Genomic DNA, 23,976 nt, shown 5'->3' on the forward strand with positions numbered 1-23,976 from the left:
TGCCTCCTGAAACATCTGCAGAGCAAAAGACCCCCGGCCCACATTGGAGGTATGGCCAAGGCAGGAAGCTTGCTTATCCCAGTCTTACTCCAGGGCCATATGTGGATTTAACCAGTCAGCAACCATCATGTGGTTACCTCTAAGTAACTAGAGTGGGTAGCCAAGTGCAGGCTTCCTGCTACCAGACTGCTCCACCAAATCATGAAGATGGCAGAGTGATCCTTCTCGATGCTGATTTTCCAGAGCACATCTAAAAACCCATTGAAAACAAAAGCTATGTACCCCAACCCCAGGATACTGGGGAGGACGGATCATTAGCTTTATGTAAATGACCCGCTCTGGGACTCATGGGGAAAAGAGAACACGTTCCTGCAACACGGGTGCCAGCCAGCTTCTCCCAGGGGCTCATCGCCCCCTTCCCTGGGGTTAACTGTGGCCTGCCTTGCTAATCCCTGTGGTCGCATGAGTCAAACCCTGTAGTAAATCTCCCAATATTCACATATGTACACACAAATATATGTATATACACAAACCCATATACAATACGTGTATATATATACTATATACCTGTCTGCCTGATGTATGTGTGTGTGCATAGCTCCTGTTGGTTCTTTTCTCTGGAGAGTCCTAATACACTTTATTTTAAAGATTCATTTGTTTATTTAACACCCCCCCCCCCCCCCCACTGCTTGCACTCACTGTCTGCTCTCTAGGCCCATTTGCTGTGTGTTCTTCTGTGTCTGCTTGTCTTCTCTTCTCTGGCACTGGAAACCAATACCAGGACCTCTGGGTGTGGGAGAGAGGCATTCAATCTCTTGAGCCACCTTAGCTCCCTGGTTGGTTGTGTCTCCCACTGTCTCTCCTCTTTGTTTCTTTTTGTTGCATCATCTTGTTGCCAGGTCCCCATGCCACGTGGGCCAGCTTGCTTTTCACCAGGAGGTCCCGGGAATCAAACCCAGGGCCCTCCATATGGTAGATGAGAGCCCAATCACCTGAGCCACATCCGCTTCCCCCTAATAGACCTTTGCAAAGGGAAACTGGGTGGAAAAATCCTAGGTCAAAAGGCAAAAAACATTTCCACAAAATACATTATCCAAAAGTGGGAGAAATGCCCTGGAAGTGTGCCCAGGTGGTGTGCGAGCCCACCGTTTACTGCTCCAATACCTTCCGGCCTCGTGGGGGGTCGTCTTCCTTTCTCAGCTGCCGCTGGGCACAGAGGAGGTGAGTTCAAGAATCTTGAATGGCAGGGCTTTGCGCGTGCATTTTGGGAACCGCCCGGCCAGGGGCACCAGGGGCCTTGTGTATCTGTGGTGCACACGCAGATGGTTTCCCACTAGAAGGCCGTTCAAGGCTCGTTCTTGGACTCCTGCTGGACGTGGCACAGCCCCTTCACCGCACTCGCTGGGTCCCCGCCCGGGTCAGAGCGCGGAAGCCTTCTCCTCAAGCGCAGTCGCCGCCCCCACAGGCTCTGGTCGCTGCCCTGGCCAGGCTCCGCGGCCTGTGGGCAGGCTGGGCGGGGCGCTCCTCCTGGCCCAGGCCCCTGTGGCAGCCTCGGCGTCCCGGCTCTGCTCCTGCCCACGTGCGCGCTAAGCGTCTCTGCGTGGGCTTCCAGGCCGCCTGGCCAGCCCCCTGCCTCTGGCCCCATGAAGGGGTCGAGGAACGAACCCCCCGGAGTCAGCTCGGTGGTAGGGTGCAGCCCAGCCCACAGGGCAGCCGCCTCCAAGTCTCGGCAGCTGAGGCAGGTGGACCCCAGGGCTCTGGTGACGCTGGCCCTGAGGATGCAGCCAGTGGGCCTGGGCTCTCTGCGCCTCCCACCTGCCACCCCCCACTGCTCCCCTCCACCCTGCTCCCACCCCTGCCCCGCACTCCACGATTGCCCCCCAGCCTGTCCTTTCTTTTCTTCCATTACCCCTGACTCTGCTCCAGTGACAGTGACCCTGTCATTGGTAAATTCCGTGGGGACCTGAGGTTTTTCCTTACCTCTCCTCAACTGAGCATTTGGCATTCCTGACTGCCCCATCTGGAGCAGTTTAGCATTACTGATGAATTCCAAAAAGAAATATTGGATTGTTCTTGTAATCTGATCTGTACCAGAGCATGATTGAGTTATGACTAGGGCGTTGAGTCCCCACTCCTTAGTGGACGGAGACTCACAGATAAAAGGCATGGAAAGAACAGAGTTGAGGGTTTCTGATGTTGGAGTTTGATGCTGAAGACTCAAGCTGGAGCCCCAGGAAGTCAGCACACAGAGGAAAGAGAAGCCAGCCCCAGGAAGGAAGGAACCTTGAACCCAGAGGAAAGCAAGACCTTGGAAGAGAGGAACCCAGGAAGCCTGAACCCTCGCAGACGTTGGCAGCCATCTTGCTCCAAATAGATTTGGTGAGGGAAGTAACTTATGCTTTATCGTTTATATCTGTAAACTCCTACCCCAGATAAATACCCTTTATAAAAACCAACCAATTTCTGGTATTTTGCCTCAGCACCCCTTTGGCTGACTCATACACCATCCAGTGCAGGCTTTTGAGATGCTCCTTTCTTCTAGATTTTGCCAGTCTTCCCCGGCTCCTATTCCACCACCAGAGTCACGTGCCCACGTTCCCTGAGGTTGCTCCACAGCCGTCCACTCCCACCTTGCCCTCTCTTTGCTGGGTGCACAGCGATGGAGGAGCGGGTGGGAGCTAACCACCTTTGGGGGCAGACGGGGTGCAGTCCTCCGGGCTGTGGGTTCCTGCTCGAGGGACTCGAGGGAGCTGCATCTCAGGGATTATGGCTCCCCTGGTTTTAGCCCCACATCTGAGATGGCAAACTTGGGGGGCAATTTGACCTAGACCTTATGAAAACCCCTTTTTAAACTTCCTCTGTCATAGCTTTCTTTTTGAAAAATTGGTATGACAGCTACCTGCGGAGCTGCTGCAAGAACTGGAAAAGGGACGTGATGCCAGGCACTCCCTCCCCTCTGGCGGGGCCTCCGGTGGCAGCCCGCAGATCCGACAGGGTGGCAGCTCTCCACAGCCTCCACCCACCTCCCCTCGGGCCCTGGCTCCTTCCTCCCACCGCGCGCCTGCCCTCGGGGGGCTCCTCCTGGCTTCTCCCTCACCCTACAGGGCTGGCTGGCTTTCTGAGTCAACCTGGCTTGCCCATGGCGCCCACTTGTTTGGTCGAGCCGGGCCCTGGAGGTCTTGAGGGTATACTCTAGATGGGATTAGCACCTTTAACCAGTTGAGTGGAAGGGAGAGCACCCTTCACAGGCAGTGGGCCCCATCCAAACCACTGGAGGCCTTAAGAGCACAGAACTGAGGTTTCCAGGAAAACAAGAAATTCTGCCTGAAGATGCAAGGTCAGCTCCTCCCTGAGGGTGCAGCCAGCTGGCCTCCCGGACAGGTTTCAGACTCAAAGGTTGCAACGTCAAGGTTGCAATGTCCAGCCTGCCTGGCTGCCTGTGGCTCTGACTTGCCAGGCTCACAATCAGGTGAGTCAATTTGTTCCAATGAATAAGTCTCGTTACATGCACTCACACATACACGTGTATCTGCATACATGTAGGTGTATGTCTGTGTATGTACACACATATGCACTGGCTAACTCCTGATCATCCGTTAAGACTCAGAGGCCACTTCACACACTTGACTTTCCAAGATCTGGGCCCAGTATCTCTTAGAGTCCTTTACTAAACAGCCCCCTCCACATAAACCATAGACAAAACCACTGAAAACCAGACAGAGCTTTCCCAGAAAATTGCAAGAGGAAGCCACAGTTATATATTAATGATGCTCTTTAAACTTTGGGGTTCTGGGAGGTGGGGGGTTAAATTTTCCCTTCAAGTTATTTAGCAGAGGCTACAAATCCCAGGTAAATACTGTTGTCTTTGGTAAACAATATTGTTTTGCTTTAGAAAAAAATCTGAGTATAACCAAATTATTGTGACATCTTTCTTCAAAATTAAAGTATTTTAAATTTCTTGTGCTGTGGGGAATTGAGTATCCTTTCACATATATATTTCCTATTTTGTGTTGTAAATGCATATATTATTTTTATTCCTTTTCTTTAAAAATGATGCAAGTACAATATGAAAATTTGGGAAACAGAGAAAAGTAGAAAAGTAGATTTCTGTTTCTGTCTCTACAGCAAACATGGTTACTGGGAAGGGCTTTCTCAGTCCTGTCCATTCATTTCCTTTTTGGATAAAACATACATTTAGTGCATTACTGGCTGAAGAGGGAATAAGGAAAATCTCCAAGGGACACGTGCATACACACACACACACACACACACACAAACAAAAGCATATAATGAGGTGAGCTGGAATGGGCAACTGTGAGTGGTAAGTGAGCCCAGAAGTAGGACTACCCAGGAAGGAATATTGGACCCAGAACTAAGATCCTAAGACTGTGCCTTGGGCACCTGGCCAGGTGGGCAACCATACCTGTGCCCCAAGTTAAGCCAAGGATCCCAGAAGGGAGCTAGCACAGTGCCAGGTTGGGATGCGTCTCCAGCTCCCAGCAAAAACAAATGCAAATCATCTCTGGGAGAAATTTCTGGGATGTCTTCAGGATCCCCCAAGTTAATATTAACTAAATATGAGCTTACAAAGGTCATCACACACACAAGGAAACAAGGTACCAGATTTAGGCCACCAAGAGGCCAGGTATTGGAATTATCAGAAAAAAAGTTTTAAATGAGAAGTTTAAAGGAAATATGGAAGAAAAAAAGGAGCAAGTGACATGGAAGAAAGTCCTGTCGGCTCCAGTGCCTTCTCGCTCCCCAAGGCTCCCTGGCTCCAGAAGGCAGGGGGAGCCTGGAACTCAATGCATCTTCCCTCAAAACCAACCACCTTCCTCAACTACCTACTTTTGAATGGACTAATCTCATGGGGCCAATGGCCTGTTTATGTCGGTGTCCACAAGAAAAGAGGGTCTCCAGGCAATCCCTCAACCTTCAGAAACCCTTGCAGACGTCCTCAGCTGTCCCTCTGCCTTTGTCAGACTCACTTAGACAGCAGCCCTAATGCCAGCCCTCCCCTACTTAGCACCTGGCACCCATGCATCAGCCTTCTTTTCCTCCCCACTGTATTCTTTTATCAGCTGACAGCATGCTCTTAGTTCTCCCACTCTACAAAAGCTGTCTAGATCCAGGGTTAGCAAACTTTTTCTGTAGAGGGTCAGATTATAAATATTTTAAATATGGTCTGTTGCATATTCTCTTTCTTGCTCTCTCCCCTTCTCTCATTTTTACAACCTTTTAAAAATGCAAAAAGGGGGAGCAGATGCAACTCAGAGAGCTGGGTGTCCACCTCCCACATGGGAGGTCCCAAGTTCAGTTCCTGATACCTCTTAAAGAAGACAAACAAGAAGCAGACAACGAGCAGACATCAAGCAAAAACAATGAGCAGATGAGAAAAAAACAAGCAGACCATGAGCAGATGATCAAAAATGAGCAAGATAACAGCAGAAAGCAATTAAAAACAAAACAGAAGTGGATGTGGCTGAAGAGTTGGATGCCTGCCTCCCACACGGGAGGTACCATGTTCGGTTCCTGGTGCCTCTGAAAGAAGAAACGAGCAGATGAGAGAGAAAAAAAAAATCAGCAGAGGAGAGAGCCATGGGGGCAGGGGGAGATGCAAAAGGCCTCCTTAGTTCATGGACCTTGCAAAAATAAGGCTGTGGGGGAAATTGATGTGGCTCAACCAATTGGGCTCCCTTCTACCACATAGGAAGTCCAGGGTTTGATGCCCAGGGCCTCCTGGTGAGGGCATGCTGGCCCACGCAGAGTGCTGGCCCACACAGGAATGCCGGAATGCCGCCCCATGCAAGAATGCCACCCTGCGTGGGAATGCCGCCCCACGCAAGAAAGTTGCCCCTTGCAGGAGTGCCCGCTGACGCAGAGAGCTGGCGCAGCAAGATGACACAACAAGAGACACAGAGGAGAGAAAATAAGAAGACGTAGTAGAACAGGGGAGGTTAGGTGGTGCAAGACAGTAGTCACCTCTCTCCCACTCTGGAAGGTCCCAGGATCAGTTCCTGGAGCCGCCTAATGAGAACACAGGCTGACACAGAACACACAGTGAATGGACACAGAGAGCAGACAACAGGGGGGAGAAATAAATAAAAGACAAATCTTAAAAAAAATAAGGCTGTGGTCTGGGTTTGGCCAATTGATCAGAATTTGCTAACCCTGCCCCAGTCCGAACTGTCCAGTATGGCAGCCACTGTCCACATGTGGCTCTTGAGCTCTGGAATTGTGGTGAGTCCAAATTGAGATGTGCTGTAAGTGTAAGACACATCATTTTCACATTGATTATATGTTAAAATGATAATTTGGGGGTACAATGAGTTAAAGAAAATTATTACAATTAATTCCATGTTTTTTGAATGTGCTGCTAGAACATTTTAAATTACGTATATGACTCACATTTTTGTTGCACAGCACTGCTCTAGACCCTTCATCCTTTTCAACTAAAGCAAATTAAAACAATGATGAGATAGCACTACACATGTAGTAAATACAACAGTGGAAATGAAAAAGCATGACAATGCAAAATGCTGGTGAGGATGTGGAGAAACCTAATCCCTCAAACACTGCTGATGGGAATGTAAACTCATATAGCTACTATGGACAATTTTTCAGCAGTTTCTTGAAAAAATTAAACATCTACTTACCATTAAGACTCAGGAATTGTACTCCTGGGCACTTAACCAAACACCCCCCTCTCCTGACTAAAACAAGTAACTGCAGTTTCTTTACCAATTACGTTACAGCGGAAGGAGAGAACAGTAATCTGTCATACAAATAAAAGTGGCAGCCACCAGCGCGCTCCAAGGAGAAGGCACGCTCTGTAGCTGCTCCGGGGCGGGGGGGGGGGGGGGGGGGGGGGGGGGTTGCCCCGAGAAAGAGGCCAGGAGCTGGTCGTTCCCAGTGCTCTATCATTTTTGAGGTTTTTTTTTTTTAAGTCTTCATTCATTCTGGCAGTTTTGAAGATCCCGATGGCTTCATCCAGTTGTCCCGTGTCCCTGCGGGCAGGCTGGAGCCCCTGATCAGGGCGGCTCTGACCTCAGCGAGGGGGCTGCTGGCTGCGCCGGCCTCTCCCAGCCCCGCGCCTGGTTCCCTTGCTGGGGCTGTTCTTAGGGAAAGGGGCGGGCTCTGAAGAATACTGTTTACTGCTGGGGGGCTTTAAATGTTGCCAGTTTGGGAGGCAGGGCAGACGGATGGGTGTGCCCCCGAGGAGGCTGCCTGCCTCGGGGAAGGCCGCTTACTTACAGGCGCAGCCCCCTCTTCCCCTGGCGCAGCCCATCAGCCTCAGGGGCTGCCCTTCCTCCTTCCCAGCCCCTTCGGCCCGGCGCCCCCAGACGTCTCCATCCCCCTCCGCACAGTAACTGCCACCCCCACCAGGGCCTGAACCTGAGCTTCTCCCGTCGGGAAGGCAGCAGGCTGGGAATGAACGGGTGGGGAGGGAACTCCCCATATACTTCCATGGATATTTGAGAGGAAAACTGGAAGATGATCCAGGAGCCTTTATCGGTTCGACCTATTTGGAAACTTTAAAAACAAAACAAAACAAAACAAAAAACCACTGTATAATCTTGATTAATTCCTATACTTGAGTTTCTGTAATTTTGTATTTTTTACAACAATTTTAAAAACCACTCATATTTCCAGCCAAAATTTTCATTATCTTGGCTACTGCTCACAACTACATAAAAGATAAATATGCACTGGAGAGACATTTAAATGCTGGCAGCAGTTACCTTTGGGTAATGGAATTATGGGGGGACTTTACCCTTCCCTCTACTTTCCTGTATTTCCAAATGTATGATTACATTTTAACAATGGTTACAATTATAATTGGTGTGCATATTCATGAGAAAAAAAAACCTGTCTAGATAAACTGCTTTCTGAAATACCTCCCACAATGCAGAAGGGCTCAAATGTCATAAATGATGAACATGTGTAGAAAGGTCAAGGTATGGCTCTATGTTTCCATGCCAGATTATCCTAGGAGCCTCACAGAAAGTCAAGGTCAGAGGACAAAGCCAGGGGAACAATTCGTAAAACCAGCAACAGGAAGATGCACCATCAACATTGTGTGAGCTGCTCTATAGAAACTGACAGTAACGTTCATGTGTCAACTTGGCTGTGTTGGTCAGTTGTTTGGTCAAGCAAGCACTGGCCTGTTACTGTGAGGGTATTTTGTGGATTTAAATCTTCAGTTGATTGCCTTCAACGAGAGAAGTCTCATCCAATCAGCTGAAGGCCTTCCAAGGAGAAGCGATTTTAGCATTCAGAGGGGAGAACTTTCATCTCTACTTCAGCCAGCCAGCCAGCTTCTCTGGGGAACGCACCGAAAACCTTCATGTAGTTCCCAGCTTCAGGCTGGCCCTTTCGATTTGGACTTGCCCATCCCCACAGTCATGTGCGCCAACTCCTATAATGAATCTCATAATGGGTACACCATATATCTCTCCTGTCAGTTCTGTATCCCCGGAGGACCTACTGCGGGCCTGGATTCAAATCAGGATTACCTCAGACCTCTGCAGTGCCTGGTCTTTCCTGCTTTGCTGAAGCCCATGGATGATTTCTAACACAGGAATGTAAACCAAACACTTTACCTCAGAAAATTTCCTGTGAAGTAACAACTACACAAATACTTTTTAGTAAAGAAACGTGTTATCCAGGTGTGTGCACAACTGTGAACATTCGCCAAATGGCACAGTAGTGACTTGCACACGTGGCGGTATTTTATTCTTCAATTAAAAAGAAAAATGTGGTGCATGACCAGCCAACAACAGACAAATCATTCTATTTTCCAATGAAAAAGTGAATTAACTTGGGAGTTTGTGAGTGAGTCTAAAGACACGACTCTCACTTGCAGGGAGCTTAAAATCTATAAGGTACACAAGAAAAAGATACAGGCATCAGATAAATAATTCTAAGAGTGAAAATAGGGAAAACGAAGTTAAATTACAGTTAGGAAGAGATGAGACTAAATTTGACCAGCTGTTATCAGGATAAAAAGAACTGATGTGAAAGAGCCAGGAAATTCTTAGGTGAGAAGATTCCACAAAACCGAAGTCGTAGTGACAATGGCAGAGACCCTCCTAAATGCTGAAGAAACAAAACACACTCTGCTGGTATGCACAAACTAAGGCATTTATTAGCTAGCTTTATATCTTAAATAATATCCCCATTTCCCAAGGGACAGCCTCCACTGATTCCAAATCAACTATCACAAGTTTACCTGTTGGAGGGGAGACAACTTACACTCCATACAAAACACCTTTTCTATAACCTGCCGCAAATCTTAGCATTAACTAAAAAAAAGTGTTCAGGTCAAATATTAACTACCTCAACGACCCAGTTTAGTTATTTTTCTTTAAAAAGTGTGCAGTACAATTGAAAACCAAGAGAGAAAACTGTAAACATTTGTGGTTTGGTTGGAAGGATAATTCATTTCACTATGATCCAGTATCTACTAATGCATATTTCTGATAGTTTCCATAAACTTCAGTGAGGCAAATCCATTTACTAAAATTGTAAAGGGAAAGCTGGTTTTTAAAATGAAAGTGCAATATCAGCCTTTCTTGGCCAATTGGTTGGCAGAGTGAAATTTTTGCAGGAGTTGATTATTAATACTTCTTTCCATCTGTTTAAAGCTTTACTTTTCATTCTCATTTACAAAATATCAATTGCACGTTGTTCCTTTAACAGGATGACTGGATTCTTTAGAAACAGAGGTTAGCTAATTCATCGCCTTTGTTAACATGGTAGAAAGTCTGACCCATCATTCTTTAATCTGTAAAGGGAAAAGAATATGTGCTTAATTTAATCGGTCACATTATAAAATGACATTGAAATAATTATTACACCCAGAGGAAACATTTTTTCTTTTCTGCTGTCACTTCTCCCTTCCTTAGCCGTGCTATTTCAGAGATTTAATACAACCTCTCCACAATCTCCACAAGAATGCCCTGACAAATGGAACGGTGCTGCTGACAACGAGCACTGCTGGGACCATCTATTGAGTGCTGTGTGTGTGCAATCATTGTGCCATGTGCTGTCGATGGCGTTTCATTTCACAACTCTAGGAGGCAGGCTCTATCAGTCCATTTTTATCGACAAGTACACTGAAGGGGCGATTCTGCAAGCGTGCTGCCAGAAGCTGGTGGAGCAGGCAGTTTAACGCTGGGGCCTGTTCCCTCCTCCTCTCCCCTACACTGCCTTCCACACGTATTCTAGAATCATGGTATACATCAAGTTTTTGGTGCTCTAGAAACCTAAACTTAAGGTACTAGCTATGTGACACACGCGAAACAATTTTGATGCAACTTCAAGTCCTCTGCTCAAAGGAGACTTCTGATTAAATGAATAAGTTTCATGAAGAAAACAACCATGAAATAATGAAGCCCCTTTAAAAATAAAATAGACTAAAGAGTCATACTAATCATGACAGTGTGGAAGAAAATTTACATTACTAAATTGAGTTCGTTAAGACTATTTTCTCCAAAACTCAACTGCACTTTGTATTATATAACAGATATGTTTCTGAGTCATTACTAGTATATTGATGGAATTTTTTAATAGAATTCTTTTAAATGCACTGAAAGCCAATTCTTTAAAGAAAAAAATGTTAACAATGTCTCCTCTGTTAAAAGACATCATTAATTGGGACACTGCATTCTTACTGATCTACTTTGCAACAGATTTCCTTCAATTCTAAGCAATATTCCTTGTGGGGAATATATCTGGAAGTCTCACTCTAAGAAATGTTAAGACCAAACATTTTCTGATATTTTTCTTATGTTCTTATATTTTTAACATAAACTTTAAAATCTGGTTCTAATATCGCCTTCACTGTGTTTCTCTGAAGCCACGAAACCTCAGTGGTCACCCCTGAAGGAGGAAGATGACATGTGGCCACCCAGGACACCAGGGCCAGGCCCCGGGAGTACCTCCGTGACGACACCAGCAGCGATGGTGGAGCCACCGTACCGCAGCATGAACCTGCCCAGCTCTTTGAAGTCTTTGTAGAGCTCGAGCGCGACTGGTCTTTGTGTCTGCAGCTCCACCAGTGCATTCTGACCTTTAGTCAACAGCCTATCCAGAAAAAAAAAGAACAAGCAGATGCAACAGAGGTGAAAAGGTGTAACACGACAGCCTGAAAAATGAGCATTTCACATTCAACAGACAAACCAACTTAGTGTCTCCAAAAATAAACAGAAAGAAAAAACTGTACCCTAAAATGCTCTGGCCCTCCTGACTAATTCTCCCTCTAGCACTCCTTCCTTGCTGAAGTTCAATTATCTAATAAAGTGAGAATAAGCTTTAATCCTATAAAGAGGCATTTACATTTTAAAAGAGGAGTACAGAGCCCTCTGTCCTAATAGAATTCTAGTTGCTGGAAAGTGTGTTGAAAGTGATTTTTAAAGAGAATAATCCTGGAACCAACTGACTCCTTGAAATTCCTCTCTCTCTCTCACCCTCTCATACACACCCCATTTCCCCCACATAGGAACACTGGTTCGTTAATAAAGGTTTAAGACAAAATAAGTTTTTTTCAAAATAGGTTGTTTGTAGGAATTGAAGGGGAATAGGCATGGGTCAGATGATCAAGCGTATCGTACAACCGACCGACCAACCAAAAAAGCCTGTGCGTGGGCCCAACGGGCTTAGAGAGAGTATCTGGGGGTAGAAACCAAAAGGGGACATTTTGAAAATGTTCTCCAATTTACTTTGACATGCTCTAGAAAGAATGAGAAGAACAATCATAAATTCCACTTTTAGGGGCAGATAGATTAAGTCAAACAAGTTTATTTTAAAAAGTATCAAAGTTTAAAATATTGGCTTTGGACAATTCAGCCCCAACAGTTCCATTTCTTAGGAAGGAGAGCATGTAATAACTTCATGACTTACCCTTAATTCACCTTCTAGAAATTCCACTCAACATAAAGTAATCGAGAGCCTACAACGTGAGGGCCAAACGGTGTTGGTGCAAAATAAGAGAAAAGGACTAAAGCTATACAGAAGGCCACTGGGAAGAGGGGCAGGGAGGACTAACACGAGAAGATGTTAACGCTAGCGCCACTGAGCTAGGAATGTGTAGCGTGAGCAGGGACAGGGTTAGATACCATGAGCCAATTTCAGATTGAGAATTTTCCAAATCAGCTATCTGGGTCTAGTAATCTGGCTCCTGCCTAGATGTTGGAACACCATTTATGTGAGCCACCTGGCTGGGTCGGAACCCCAGTTGCGGCATTTGCTCATTAGGTGGACTTGAGCATGTCGTGCTGTTTTTTCAATCCTGTTTCCTAAACTGAAAACAAGAACAACAGTACCTGCTTCATATGGTTGCTGAGAATATAAAGCATGTGACAGCACTGATGATAGAGCCTAGAAGACAGTGTTCCTCAAGAAATGTTAGCCACATAGTGATACCGCATTTCTCAAAACACAGCAAATACTCATGCCAGAAGCTTTAAAGACTCAGGTTAAAAATAAAGAACCATCTTTGAGAGAGATTAGCCCTTGCCTCCTAGCTAAAGGAGAGACAGGCATGGGCGGAAAGCAGTGTGAAGATTCTCTCTTCCACTTGCAGCCAACCCATGAACCCACTAACCACCTCTGGGCCTCCTGTGCAGGTGCAGAAGACGGGGAACACCCAAGGACCAAGAAGGGGGATTTTGGGTGGGATTCCCCATGGGGCTGAAGTGACAGAAAGCCCACACTGAAGCGGCCAAGCCAAACTGTGTTGAGCCCTCGGTGGACCAGGGGAAAAAACCTGTATTTTGTAATATTCATCGCTAGTCTTTTGTAGTTTGTTTTTATTTACAGTACTTAGTTTCCCAGGAAGCACTTCCTTTGAAAAAATCATGACCTTGTCTCAGGCAAAGAGTAACTGCCACACCTCGGCCTGGACGGGAGTGCCAGTCAGAGGGGAGCACAGTGGTGGTGGGGGAGACCTCCACCTAAGGCTCCAGGTGGGCTTCAAGCAGAAGGGACGCTGCTTGCTGCGTGGGGGAAGTGGGCACACAGAGGACGCACATCGCTTTGTCCTGGGCTTGTTCTCAGCAGAGGCAACTATGCTCAAGAGGAGGTAACAAGAACACCGAGGAAAGCACTCACCTGAAACTTGGAACTACAGGCTAAGCGTAACTCAAATTCATCTTTAATGTACTGGGTTTTTAAATGCCCGTATTTTTACTTCAGTATTTAGGGCTTGATACATAACACAGAAATTTTTATTTCCAATTCACACTCTCTGCCACCACACAGAACAGAGATTGTATTAGCATTCAAACCTAGACAGGAACTTACCTATTTGCATGTGAGCTTGTTTTAATCTAGACCTTGAAAAACATGACTTCTGGAATAAGTAAAAATATATTTCACTTATCACAAAGAGAAATACTATATAAATGAGTTCACCTGCAAGGAGTTTACTTAAATTGCTTAATTTGCGTGTGTTTTTTTAATCTGCAATAAAACACTCACTTTGGCTTTTTCTTTGTGACTTCCCCTGTGCTTTTGTTTAAGACACTAATCAGTCGTTTAATTACAGCAGGTTCACTGACAGTTTGGTAGTGTAACAGCACCTGAAACAAAAAATAACACTAAAAATCTCTTTACGGTAACATCTCCTGCCTTCCATTTTGGCACTTACATTAATCAAACTCAACTCAGCTTTACCACCTGGAGCCTTTCAGGCTCTCCAGCTGCTTCCTTATTAACAGAGAAAGGTCAGGGGAGGCCATCCACATTTCTATACCACCACTTGCTGTGTACACTTTGGGAAATTGTATCCCCTTCCTGTCGGCTTTATGCTCTGTGAAATGTGGAGGACAACAGCATCTCAGGGTTGTTGTAAAGGTTATGTAAGACAATTGGGCATTTAAACAATTAGTTATTATTGTAAGAAGGAACAGAGAAAGATCCTGGATTTGAATCCCAACTCCTTCACTTTAATCTCTCTGTACCTGTTTCCTGAGCTATAAGGTAGACAGGTCTTACAGGTTTGTGATGAGATGAAAGAGGATGGATAATACAGTGCTTTTTATGGCAAGTGTTCAACAAGTTTCAATTATAAAAATGAAGGAAGAGACCATGTCGCATCCAATGGTAATGATGTAGTCAATCATGGATAATAAGAGTAAAATATTAGATATATAGAAAAGGAAAATAACATTTTGCAGCTACTGGGTACCAAGTATTATGTGATGTGATTGTCATGTGTGATCTCATTTAATGGGAGGTTAGACAGGCTTTGAGGTCAGACAGACCTGGTTTCACATCCTGACTCTCATCTTCCAGCTGTGTGATTTGGGGTGAGCTCCTTAACAACCCTCAACCCCAATATCATTGCCTCAGACTTCTTATCAGAAAATGGGAGAATATGAGATCAGGTGAGTTTAAAGCCAGCAAAGTCTTAATTAGTTTGTAAATATACTGTCTGCTGGAAGAAACATTTTGACATCTTGCCTCTGGTTTGCACTTGGAGAAGGCGAGAAACACAAAGAGACTGCAGATGCCCAGCCCTGGATGTGGGAACTCTCTGGGTATCGAGGTGATGGACATGTAAAGTCCTTCAAGCAACGCCCTGTCACTTCTCTCTCCCCACTGTCACAACAGTGGTGCAAGACCAGCAGCTCTTGTTGGAATTAAAATATAGGCTCGTCCCTGGTCTCTCTGCCACCACTCTCGACTCTTGATAATGTATTCTTCTTATGGCCGCCAGACCGATTTTTCAAAAATACAAACGTAATGACATTTCCTTACTTTTTTGAAACCCTGGAAAGTTTCATTCTACCAGAGGCATCAAGGGCCTTCTTGGTCTGACCTCATCTAACCTCTACAGCCTCACCTTTCTCCATCCTCCTTGCATTCTGCGTTCTAGACCTCTCCCACGTTCTTTTCCAACCGGCACCGCTGGCTCTCACCTTTGGGCTTCCACAGGTGCATTGTCTCCTGGCTAGAACACACGCCTCAGCTCCAGCTCCTTCAATGTCTAACTCGTACTCGCCTTGCTCAACCTCCAGGTCCCAAGAGAACAGCACTTCCGACAAGAAGCCTGAGCTCTTCATCTGAGCTGGGTCCCTTCTTCCATGCCCTATAATCTCTCTGTAGAATAACTCACTTCGCTTTAACTGCAAATTCAAAGTCTCTCATCCCAGGCCAATATAACTGTGAGAAAAAGACCTGGGTATCCCTCGACCCTACTGTACCCCAGGGCCCAGCATTTAATTGGCACCAGTAAGTATTTCAGATGAATGAAAGCATGAAGGGGGAAGGACATCTAAACCATGTGGAGAAAATCAGTCACACAGGCATTAAAAAAAAAAAAGGTTCAACTGAACCTCCATTCTCTACAAAGGTAAATGGGTTTTCTTTTTCAATGGCATCTAACCTCTGTGAACTGGAGATTCCAAAAGAATTAACAACTCTTATCTAAGGAAAAAGGCTGCCGTGGAAAAGAGGTGAAAATGGCATTTGTGTATTCAAAGAGTAGCAGTGTAACATAAGCGTAGGTCTAACATCGCAGGAACATCTTGTGACAGCAGCTTAGGTGCAGGCATGTAGGCAGGGGTCCCTACCCTCTGCTTGGGGTGTGATCACGACAGTGGTCTCCAGCCTGGCCCAGTTCAGAACAACAGAAGTGCAGAGCTCTGCTGAACCCCTCCCAGCCTTTGGGAGCTCGCCATGGGATCCAGGGTACAATCAGGGTAGATGAAGAATGGGCTGGAGTGGCATGGGGCTGGATTACGTGTTGTCTGTCTGTCTTTCCCCACAGCATCTTACAAAGAGTACACTGCTCACAAAGAATACTTGAATATATGCGTGGAAAAAACCTCCATGCAGGTAACTGGGAAGAGACTGTACACTACCTCACATTTTAATTCATAATGTATATAACCAAAGTCATATGTAATTCAAAGCAATCTGCAGCTTAGTGTAGTAGGAAAAAAAGCAATGGATTTCAGAGTGAAACATGCTGACTAGGTGATCTGGGTCACCAAACTATTAGTATATTTATAACCACTTAGAGTCTTAACTCCTCATCTGAAAATGGGGACAATACTTTTGCAGGTCCATAACCTTTATCTGCAATCTTAAAAGACCGAAAACCTGAAGTTTTTCCTAAGTTTATTAGAACTTCATTTACTAGCAACATTGGACTCAAAATGAAGGGATTTGTAGTCCTTATTTATCTCACTGAGTGTCAACATCCATCACTGTGACTGACTACCAGGTGCTGCCCCATACTAGGCTAGGGGTTTTATAACACATGCATCATATTACCTTTCTAAAATCTGAAAATTTCTGAGTTCGGAAACACACCGGCCCAAAAGGGTTTGAGATAAGGGTTGGGATCCTGTGTATAATATGGGGTTATAAGAATCAGATTATCAAGTGTTTTATTGACTACAATGGATTATAGCTAAGGTGCCAAAATAAGTCAAGTTCTTATTTTCCTGAAACTTCAAGAGAATTTTTTTTCTTTTTAAAAAATATCAGATAATATGAATTCAATTAAAGTTAAGTCCCTTCTTCAATTTTTTCCTCTTAAAGACATATAGAGTTTACCATACAAACTGAGGGAAAATTGAATATCTTTATGTTGTGTTAAGGAATTAGTTATTAAATATGAAATTTTAATTGCTTGGAAAGTCTTTTTTGGTTAAAAATATTTCAAGTTTTCTCCCATGGTCATTGGGGTGAATGACAAAATTTGACCCTCTTTTCTGAAACAAATTTTACCCTGGTAATTGTGAATCAATATATTCAGAAGGAATCTCCTAAAGCGCACTGAAAACCTTTCAATTCATACTTATTTTTAAGAAACTATAGTTGGCAGAGAGACAGTATTACTATTCAAAGTAACTATTGACCTCTCGACCTCTCTTCCTCTCCTCTGGCAAATGTTATCGTTGCATGAGTAAAAACATGCAGTAACCAATCACTCCACCGTCTTTGAGTAAAAACATGCAGTAACCAATCACTCCACCGTCTTCCTTGAAGGATAAACAGCTTTCTAAGAATGAGTTCTGTTTGTGCATAAGTGATTAATTTCTGGTTATTTGGCTATCAATACATGAATTTTAAATATTTAAAAATTAATTATTTCAACTATAATAATTTTTTTTGGATAGGAGCTTTTACTCCTTTTTTAGTGTTTGGGAGAAATTAAACCTCATTAAAGTACTTAAACGGTATCTTACGAATACTGTTTTATATGAGAATTTACAAAAAATTATAAAGCAAAGTTAATGGTTACTGTTTGAACTCAAATATAGACATCTAAGTATAAAATGAACTTAATTAAATCTTCCCAACCTCTAAAACATTATCACTAAATTGAAAAAATTTAAAGGTCAATTTTATTTTTATTTCAAAAGCACCAAATGGTAAAAACAAACTGACATTTAATCCCAAGGAGAAATTTTTTTTTAATCTGTACTATATGAGCTGACCAGTTTAAAAAAAAAAAGTCTAATGGGAAAAACTGTTCATCTGTTAAGTGACAAAAGCAAGATACAAAATTATAAACAGTATGGTCCCAAACGCATGAGAAAAAAATTACACATAAAACAAGGTCTTCCCACTATTCGCAAGTAAGGTTCTTCCTGGCTGAGGAATATTGCAGTATAAAATCCCTGCTGCACAGAAGGTGGATGTGAAAGAGATGCCTCGCGGCAGGCAGGGGCCGGGCAGGCTGCTGCAGCGCAATCCCACATGGGCCTCTGTGGAGGAAACCCAAGTCGTGCCAAGCCGACCAGCAGGTAGATGGCCTGACATGTGACACACGGACATGTACGCAGTAGAACACTACAGGTTCTGCTGATGTTATTTTTGTATTTTCCAAAATTTTCTATAACAATGTGTTATTTAAAAAAAAACACACACAATACATGGCACAATACAGAAGCCATGTATGAATTTGTGAAACCCTGGATTAAATGAATTTGTGAAACCCTGGATTAAACATTTGCATTAGAGCTTTCTTTACTGTAGGACTTCTCAGAACTATACTATACATGTACACAATGAAAATCTCTAAGATAAAGCAAGCAATACTTTTTAAAACTAACTTGAACAAGCAATCTCACTTAACTACTATTTTCAAAATACACTTTGGGAAATTCCATCTGAACAGTGAGAACAGTGTTGAATTTCTGTTTTTCTAGCACCTGGTCCAGGGCCTGGCACTTAATAGGTCCTCCTTCATCATGTTTTATTGCTTCAAACTGATGGAACCTCTTAACCAGATGCACTCTGAAGAATGTTACATTAAGACCCAGCAATATCATTGCTAGGTATATTCCCAGAAGTACTGAGAGAAGTGACAGTAATGGACATCTGCACACCAATGTCCATAGCAATGTTGATTCACAATAGCCAAAAGCTGGAAATAATCCCCCCAAGTGTCCAGCAACTGATGAGCGGATAACCAAATTGTGGAGTACATACTCGATGGAATATTATGCTGTGGTAAGAAGAAATGAAGTCGTGAAATATATGACAATATGGATGAACCTGGAGGATATGCTTAGTAAAGCAAGCCAGACACAAAAAGACAAATACTGTATGACTGCCCTATTAATGACTTAAATATGTGAAATATGAATATGGGTAAAATTGTATATTTAAGACTGTTTTTCTTTGAAGCTGAACAAATGTAGGTTAATACTATAAAATGTTACTATCAGACAAAAAAAGCCACATTATATTAAGTGACGGAGACCAGACATAGAGTACTACATATGGTATGATTCCATTTATATAAAATGTAAATATAAATGAATTTATAAAGATAAAATTAGATTAGTGTTTATGTAGGGCTGAGGAAGGAATGCTAAGGGGTGTGGAGTTGTTCTTTTTGAAGTAATGAAATTGTTCTAAAATTTTTGAGATAATGAATGTAAAACATTGTGATTATACTAAAAGCCACTGATTATAGACTTAATATAGATCATAAGGTATGTGAAGATACCTCAATAAAACTGCTTAATAAATAAATAATTGTGCAAGAACAGCCAGAAATAGCAGCTATGTATAGCAGGGGAAACAGATATTGAAAGGTGAGGAATTTTCCTCTTTGTTTTTTTTGTTTATATTATTAATGAAATAATGAAAATGTTTTAATAATGAGTGAAGTAATGCACGCACAACTATGTGATTATACCAAATACTATTGATTGTTCACTTTGGATAAACTGTATGCTTTATTAATATGCATCAATAAAACAGATTTGTTTAAAAAAAGATACTAAAAAGGTTATTATATAAAAGAAAACAAAAAAGAGCCAATTGAATACGAATACTTAGGTGACCTATAGAACACAGCAAAAAAAGCATTTATTTACCATTTTCCCTGGATGACTTTTATGCTTATCATCAGTTTATATCCTATTGATTATGAAATAAGTCCTCAGTGACTATCAAAAAATCCTCAAGCTCAAGGAACAAAATAAAAACAGTAAAGATTTCCATATTTTAATTTATGTTTTTCTGGGTTAGAGTAACATGTTATTTGAAATTCTAGCATCACCACTTAAAAATAAAGTTAGTACTTTTTAGAATAAAGTTACTATGAATTTATAGAAACAGAAGAAATAAAACATTTTGAAACTTACAGGAAATCCTTTAGTGATGGGTATTTCAATATTAAAGATAAGGATTCGGGCTCTGAAGCGAGTGCAGGCTTTGATGGGTTGCTTGGGACCACAAAATATGCAGCCAACACTGAAACATAAATGAATGAATGAATGAATGAATGAAGGTAGATGGGGGACAAATACATTTACATTCAATATGCATACTTCTGAAACATATAAAAAGAAAGACAAATAAGTAAATTAAGGACTTTCTCTAAATACTCCCTTCTGGATTAGATAAAGCATGGTTTTATGCCATTAACCTTATATTCTTATTCTTATCTTGCAGATGTCACTCAAAGAACATGACATATATTCATTCCAAATTTACACAGACTTGGTTTTTCATTTAACATTCTTATATTTCCATGAGGAGTTTATGTTTGGCCAAATGAAATTTCAAATTCTCATTCTTTCAGATGAACTAGTAGATTGCAAACATGTATGTTTTGGAGCCCTGTATATAAAACAACGGTTGCTTAAAATCATTTTGTCACTCACTTGATTTTGATGATATCCATCCCAACCAAAGTAAGACTAACATGATCTCCTGCTGCTGCCCAATCAACAGGTTCATCATGCAGGGTGATTCCTGGAAATGAGTAAGAACCAAAGCATACAGTGAAACACTTCGATGTCAAGACATAACAACCAAGAGAACTTGGCTGATTTATGCTTCATCAGACACTACTCATCATTTTCAAGATGAATGGATCGAGAGTGAGAAGTGTTAACTGTGAGCGTTGAGGAAAACACACTTCCTCTAGACTTGACTCTTTTGGAACACCACCCTAGGTATAATGTGACTTGTATGTGCCCACAAAAGGCTGATTTCTGCTTATTTAATCAAGAGTTTTAAACACACTGACACAACTATTATGTTCAATAAGCAGGTCCCATTCAAATATTTCTTTGCAGGCTTAATAATGACACAGTTCAAATTATTCTTAAGGACACAGAAGATGGGACTGGGGAAGAGGGATAGTTGTATTTTATTCTCTTCTGCTTTGTTTTTATTTAGCCACCCACCACTAGCCAGTATTCTGAGTAATCCACTGGGCATTCATACAAATTCAGTATTCAGATAGACCTCACAGCCCCCTCACTATTTCTGGCTCAAAGACAACTTGTCAGAGAGAGATCTGCATTCTGAACACTCATTATATGCAAAGAAAGAGATATCTTTAAGAAAATAGTGATAAAATTGAATTTAAAAATGATCCCAGGTGTCATAACTATAGCACCTAGAGGTAATCCTAGACAGCAATTTCAAAGGACAATACTCAAGTTACTCTAACTGAAGGCTTTATTTTTCCCTTCTTTATTTTTTTTTTTTAAATGTTACATTAAAAAAATATGAGGTCCCCATATACCCCCCATCCCTCACTCCACTCCTCCCTCATCAACAACCTCTTTCATAACCATGGCACATTCACTGCATTTAGTGAATACATTTTGGAGCACTGCTGTACCACATGGATAGTGGTTTACATTATAGTTTACACTCTCCCCCAGTCCACCCAGTGGGCCATGGCAGGAGACACAATGTCCAGCATCTGTCCCTGCAGTACCACCTAGGACAGCTCCAAGTCCTGAAAATGCCCCCACATCATATCTCTTCCTCCCTCAAGTGATCCCATACTTTCTGCATTTATAGAGTAAGTTCCTTTTTCTTAGAACCGGAATCTTTTGATGAAGACAATGTGAAGGCCATCCCCAGTGCAACAGTTCCTGATTGGTTTTTAGTATCTTATAATTTATACATGTCTCACTGAAAATACTCATTTTTCCAATGAAGCACACTCTCAAGGGACAGTTTCTTAGAGATCTTTAGGGATTTCAAGGAGAGCTTTAAGAGATGAGACCACCTACAGTTTTATTCAAAATGTCCTCTAAGTAGTCATCTGCATTAATCAGGAGATGGGCCATAACTTTCATAAAGGTATCAAAGAGGTTCTTGACTCCAAAAACATTAAAAAGTACCATATTAAGGAATGTCTGTTAAATATTAACTAATAAATTGTTTTTAATATAAATTAAAAATGATATCTGATTTTTGCTCTGAAATGTGGGATAGAAGACAGCAGTTTGCTACTTACATCCAAAAAGATTTACCTTTGGCTCAAGATTTTGAATAGCCTTCATACTAAAAGCTCAATTAACAAAAAAATACAGGTTTGAGGATTATAAAAAAATTACTTATTCTCAAAATAGCTTGCTCACACACAAAGACATGACTAGTATTTGAAAATATGTGTAGCTCTTAATCACTTAAAATAAAAGCAGGAAAGTACACTTGAAAACAACGCATCTATGAAAAAAGAGACTTTAAAAAGTGCCTATCATATTTTATATAATCAGAATTTTCATGATCCCTGTGCAGGCAGAGAGAAAAAGGTCAAAAAGAATAACTTTGGTTTTCATTCCCTTATTCATCTTTAAGTTCTGGTTACTATGTTCCTTGAACAGATATTCATTAATTTCTTATAATCTTCAAGAAATTTCCTTTTAAAAAGTGAGCAAATTAATTCAAACCAAATGTATGTTCAAATTTGCAAACTAGTCAGGTACAACTCTGAATATAAACTATAAATTATATTAACAAAGAAAAACATTAAAACTTAGTTTTTTTTAACCTTTCACTGCTATACTTTAGCTTAAATTAGTTAAAAATAGTATTACTTTTTAGGGTAAAGCAGACTTTCAGGTTTTTATTGAAGTCAGAGGCTTAGTTAAAATCTGGAATAAGGGAGGTATGCAATTATACATTTTTTAGTTTACTAGGTGTTGTATTTTTGCCTCGGTACTTTCATGTACATTTTAAATTTTATGTTTTTATTTATGTTTTAGAGCAATTGTATGTTTAAAGAAAAATCATGCCATGTCTCCATATACTACCCCACTCCCCCACACAGTTTTCTGGATTATTAACAATTTGCATTAGTGTAGTGCATCATTACAATTGATGTGCCAAGAGTATTATAATTAAATCACTAGCTATAGCCTACAGTATTACATTAGGATTCACTCTTTGTGTTGTACAATTCTAGGGATTCTATTTTAAAATTTTTATTGCAGTAACATATATATGGCATAAAATTCTCCATTTTTACCACTGTCAAGTATATAATTCAATGGTGTTACACGGTGTTACACTCACAGTGTTGGACTACCATCACCACCATCCATTACCAAAATTTGGGAATTATAAACTTCTAATCAGAATTAGGAAAAGAATAGTATGTCTAATCTAAGGTCAAATGATGAGACATAGTTATCAGCCATTATGAAAAGATACATATTAGACCCATGAGCAAAGGCAATGACTGGGGCACATTAACTCAGTTTCTCTTTTCAACATCAGGTTTTTCTACATTTGCATATTATTTTCTTAATTAGGACTCCCTGTCAATGTTTTCTGGTATACACGTGATCAAAGCTATTAATTTATAGAAATTCTGAAATATACATTTCCAAGTAACAGACTATAGCAGTCTGTTTAGCCAGATGTAATTTCTGCTACAAAATAAGGTTTTAAATGTATCTGTCAGGTATCTATCAGCCTGGTTAAGCCCTAACCAAACTTCTCAAATAAGCATTAAAAAAAAAAAAAGCTACCAGGCTACCATAGTTGGAATGTTCTATGTACACACATATATACACAGTCACATCAGAAAAAAATCGTTTAATGTTTTCACATTTTTATCTTTGACAGTTAGTATCATTTTGACAATCAGTTACAATTTTGGTAAGAGGTTATGTACTCTGGAGTTAATAACTAAACTACTGCAAAAAAAAAAAAATGCTGTCTCAACTCTAAGGTTTGTTTACCAAGAGTCTTGTAGTGGAATACCTTTTGCAGTACACGTTTCATTCGGAGGCATTGCTAGCAGCCGGTCACCAGTCTGGATGTAACCAGCTTCAATTTTACCAGTTACACAAAATCCAGATCCTTGATCTGCAAAATATGACAAAATACTATGATTTATATAGCAATGTTATGTTAGCTAATATTTATTCCTTACATTTATAGTTCGATGGATATTAAGCAATAATCATTTCAGAATTTTTAACGTATTTATAATTATGGCATGTCACATTCTACTCTTTAAAGATTTTCCTGCAAATAAAAATATTCATATTATATTGAATACTTTAGGACCAGCTATAGGGATAAAGAGATGAAAATAAAAGTCTCTACCCTTACGGAGTTACATTAGCGAAGAGATAGACAAAACCAACTGTACCGTCCTGAGAAAATTCCATTCATAATGTGCAAGGGAAATGAAGAAGAAGGTCAATGTCCCCAGAAAGGGGAGGATTTCACTTGAGCTGA

At 41.7% G+C, this 23,976-nt stretch overlaps 1 protein-coding gene across 1 annotated transcript in view; it reads right to left on the reverse strand.

Annotated features, from left to right (window-relative positions):
* Positions 1-7,572: 7,572 nt before the first annotated feature.
* HBS1L (HBS1 like translational GTPase) overlaps positions 7,573-23,976 on the reverse strand; it is a 90,535-nt gene continuing 74,131 nt past the window's right edge. The window contains exons 13-18 of the mRNA XM_004465281.4: positions 23,494-23,598; positions 20,142-20,232; positions 19,620-19,728; positions 13,483-13,583; positions 10,944-11,088; positions 7,573-9,787 (exon numbers count right to left, since the gene is read on the reverse strand). Of these exons, the coding sequence (XP_004465338.1) occupies positions 9,776-9,787; positions 10,944-11,088; positions 13,483-13,583; positions 19,620-19,728; positions 20,142-20,232; positions 23,494-23,598 (563 nt within the window). The 3' untranslated portion in view covers positions 7,573-9,775. The remainder of the gene's footprint in view (positions 9,788-10,943; positions 11,089-13,482; positions 13,584-19,619; positions 19,729-20,141; positions 20,233-23,493; positions 23,599-23,976) is intronic.

This window comes from Dasypus novemcinctus, chromosome 11 (assembly GCF_030445035.2).
Source record: "Dasypus novemcinctus isolate mDasNov1 chromosome 11, mDasNov1.1.hap2, whole genome shotgun sequence".
Taxonomy (NCBI): domain Eukaryota; kingdom Metazoa; phylum Chordata; class Mammalia; order Cingulata; family Dasypodidae; genus Dasypus; species Dasypus novemcinctus.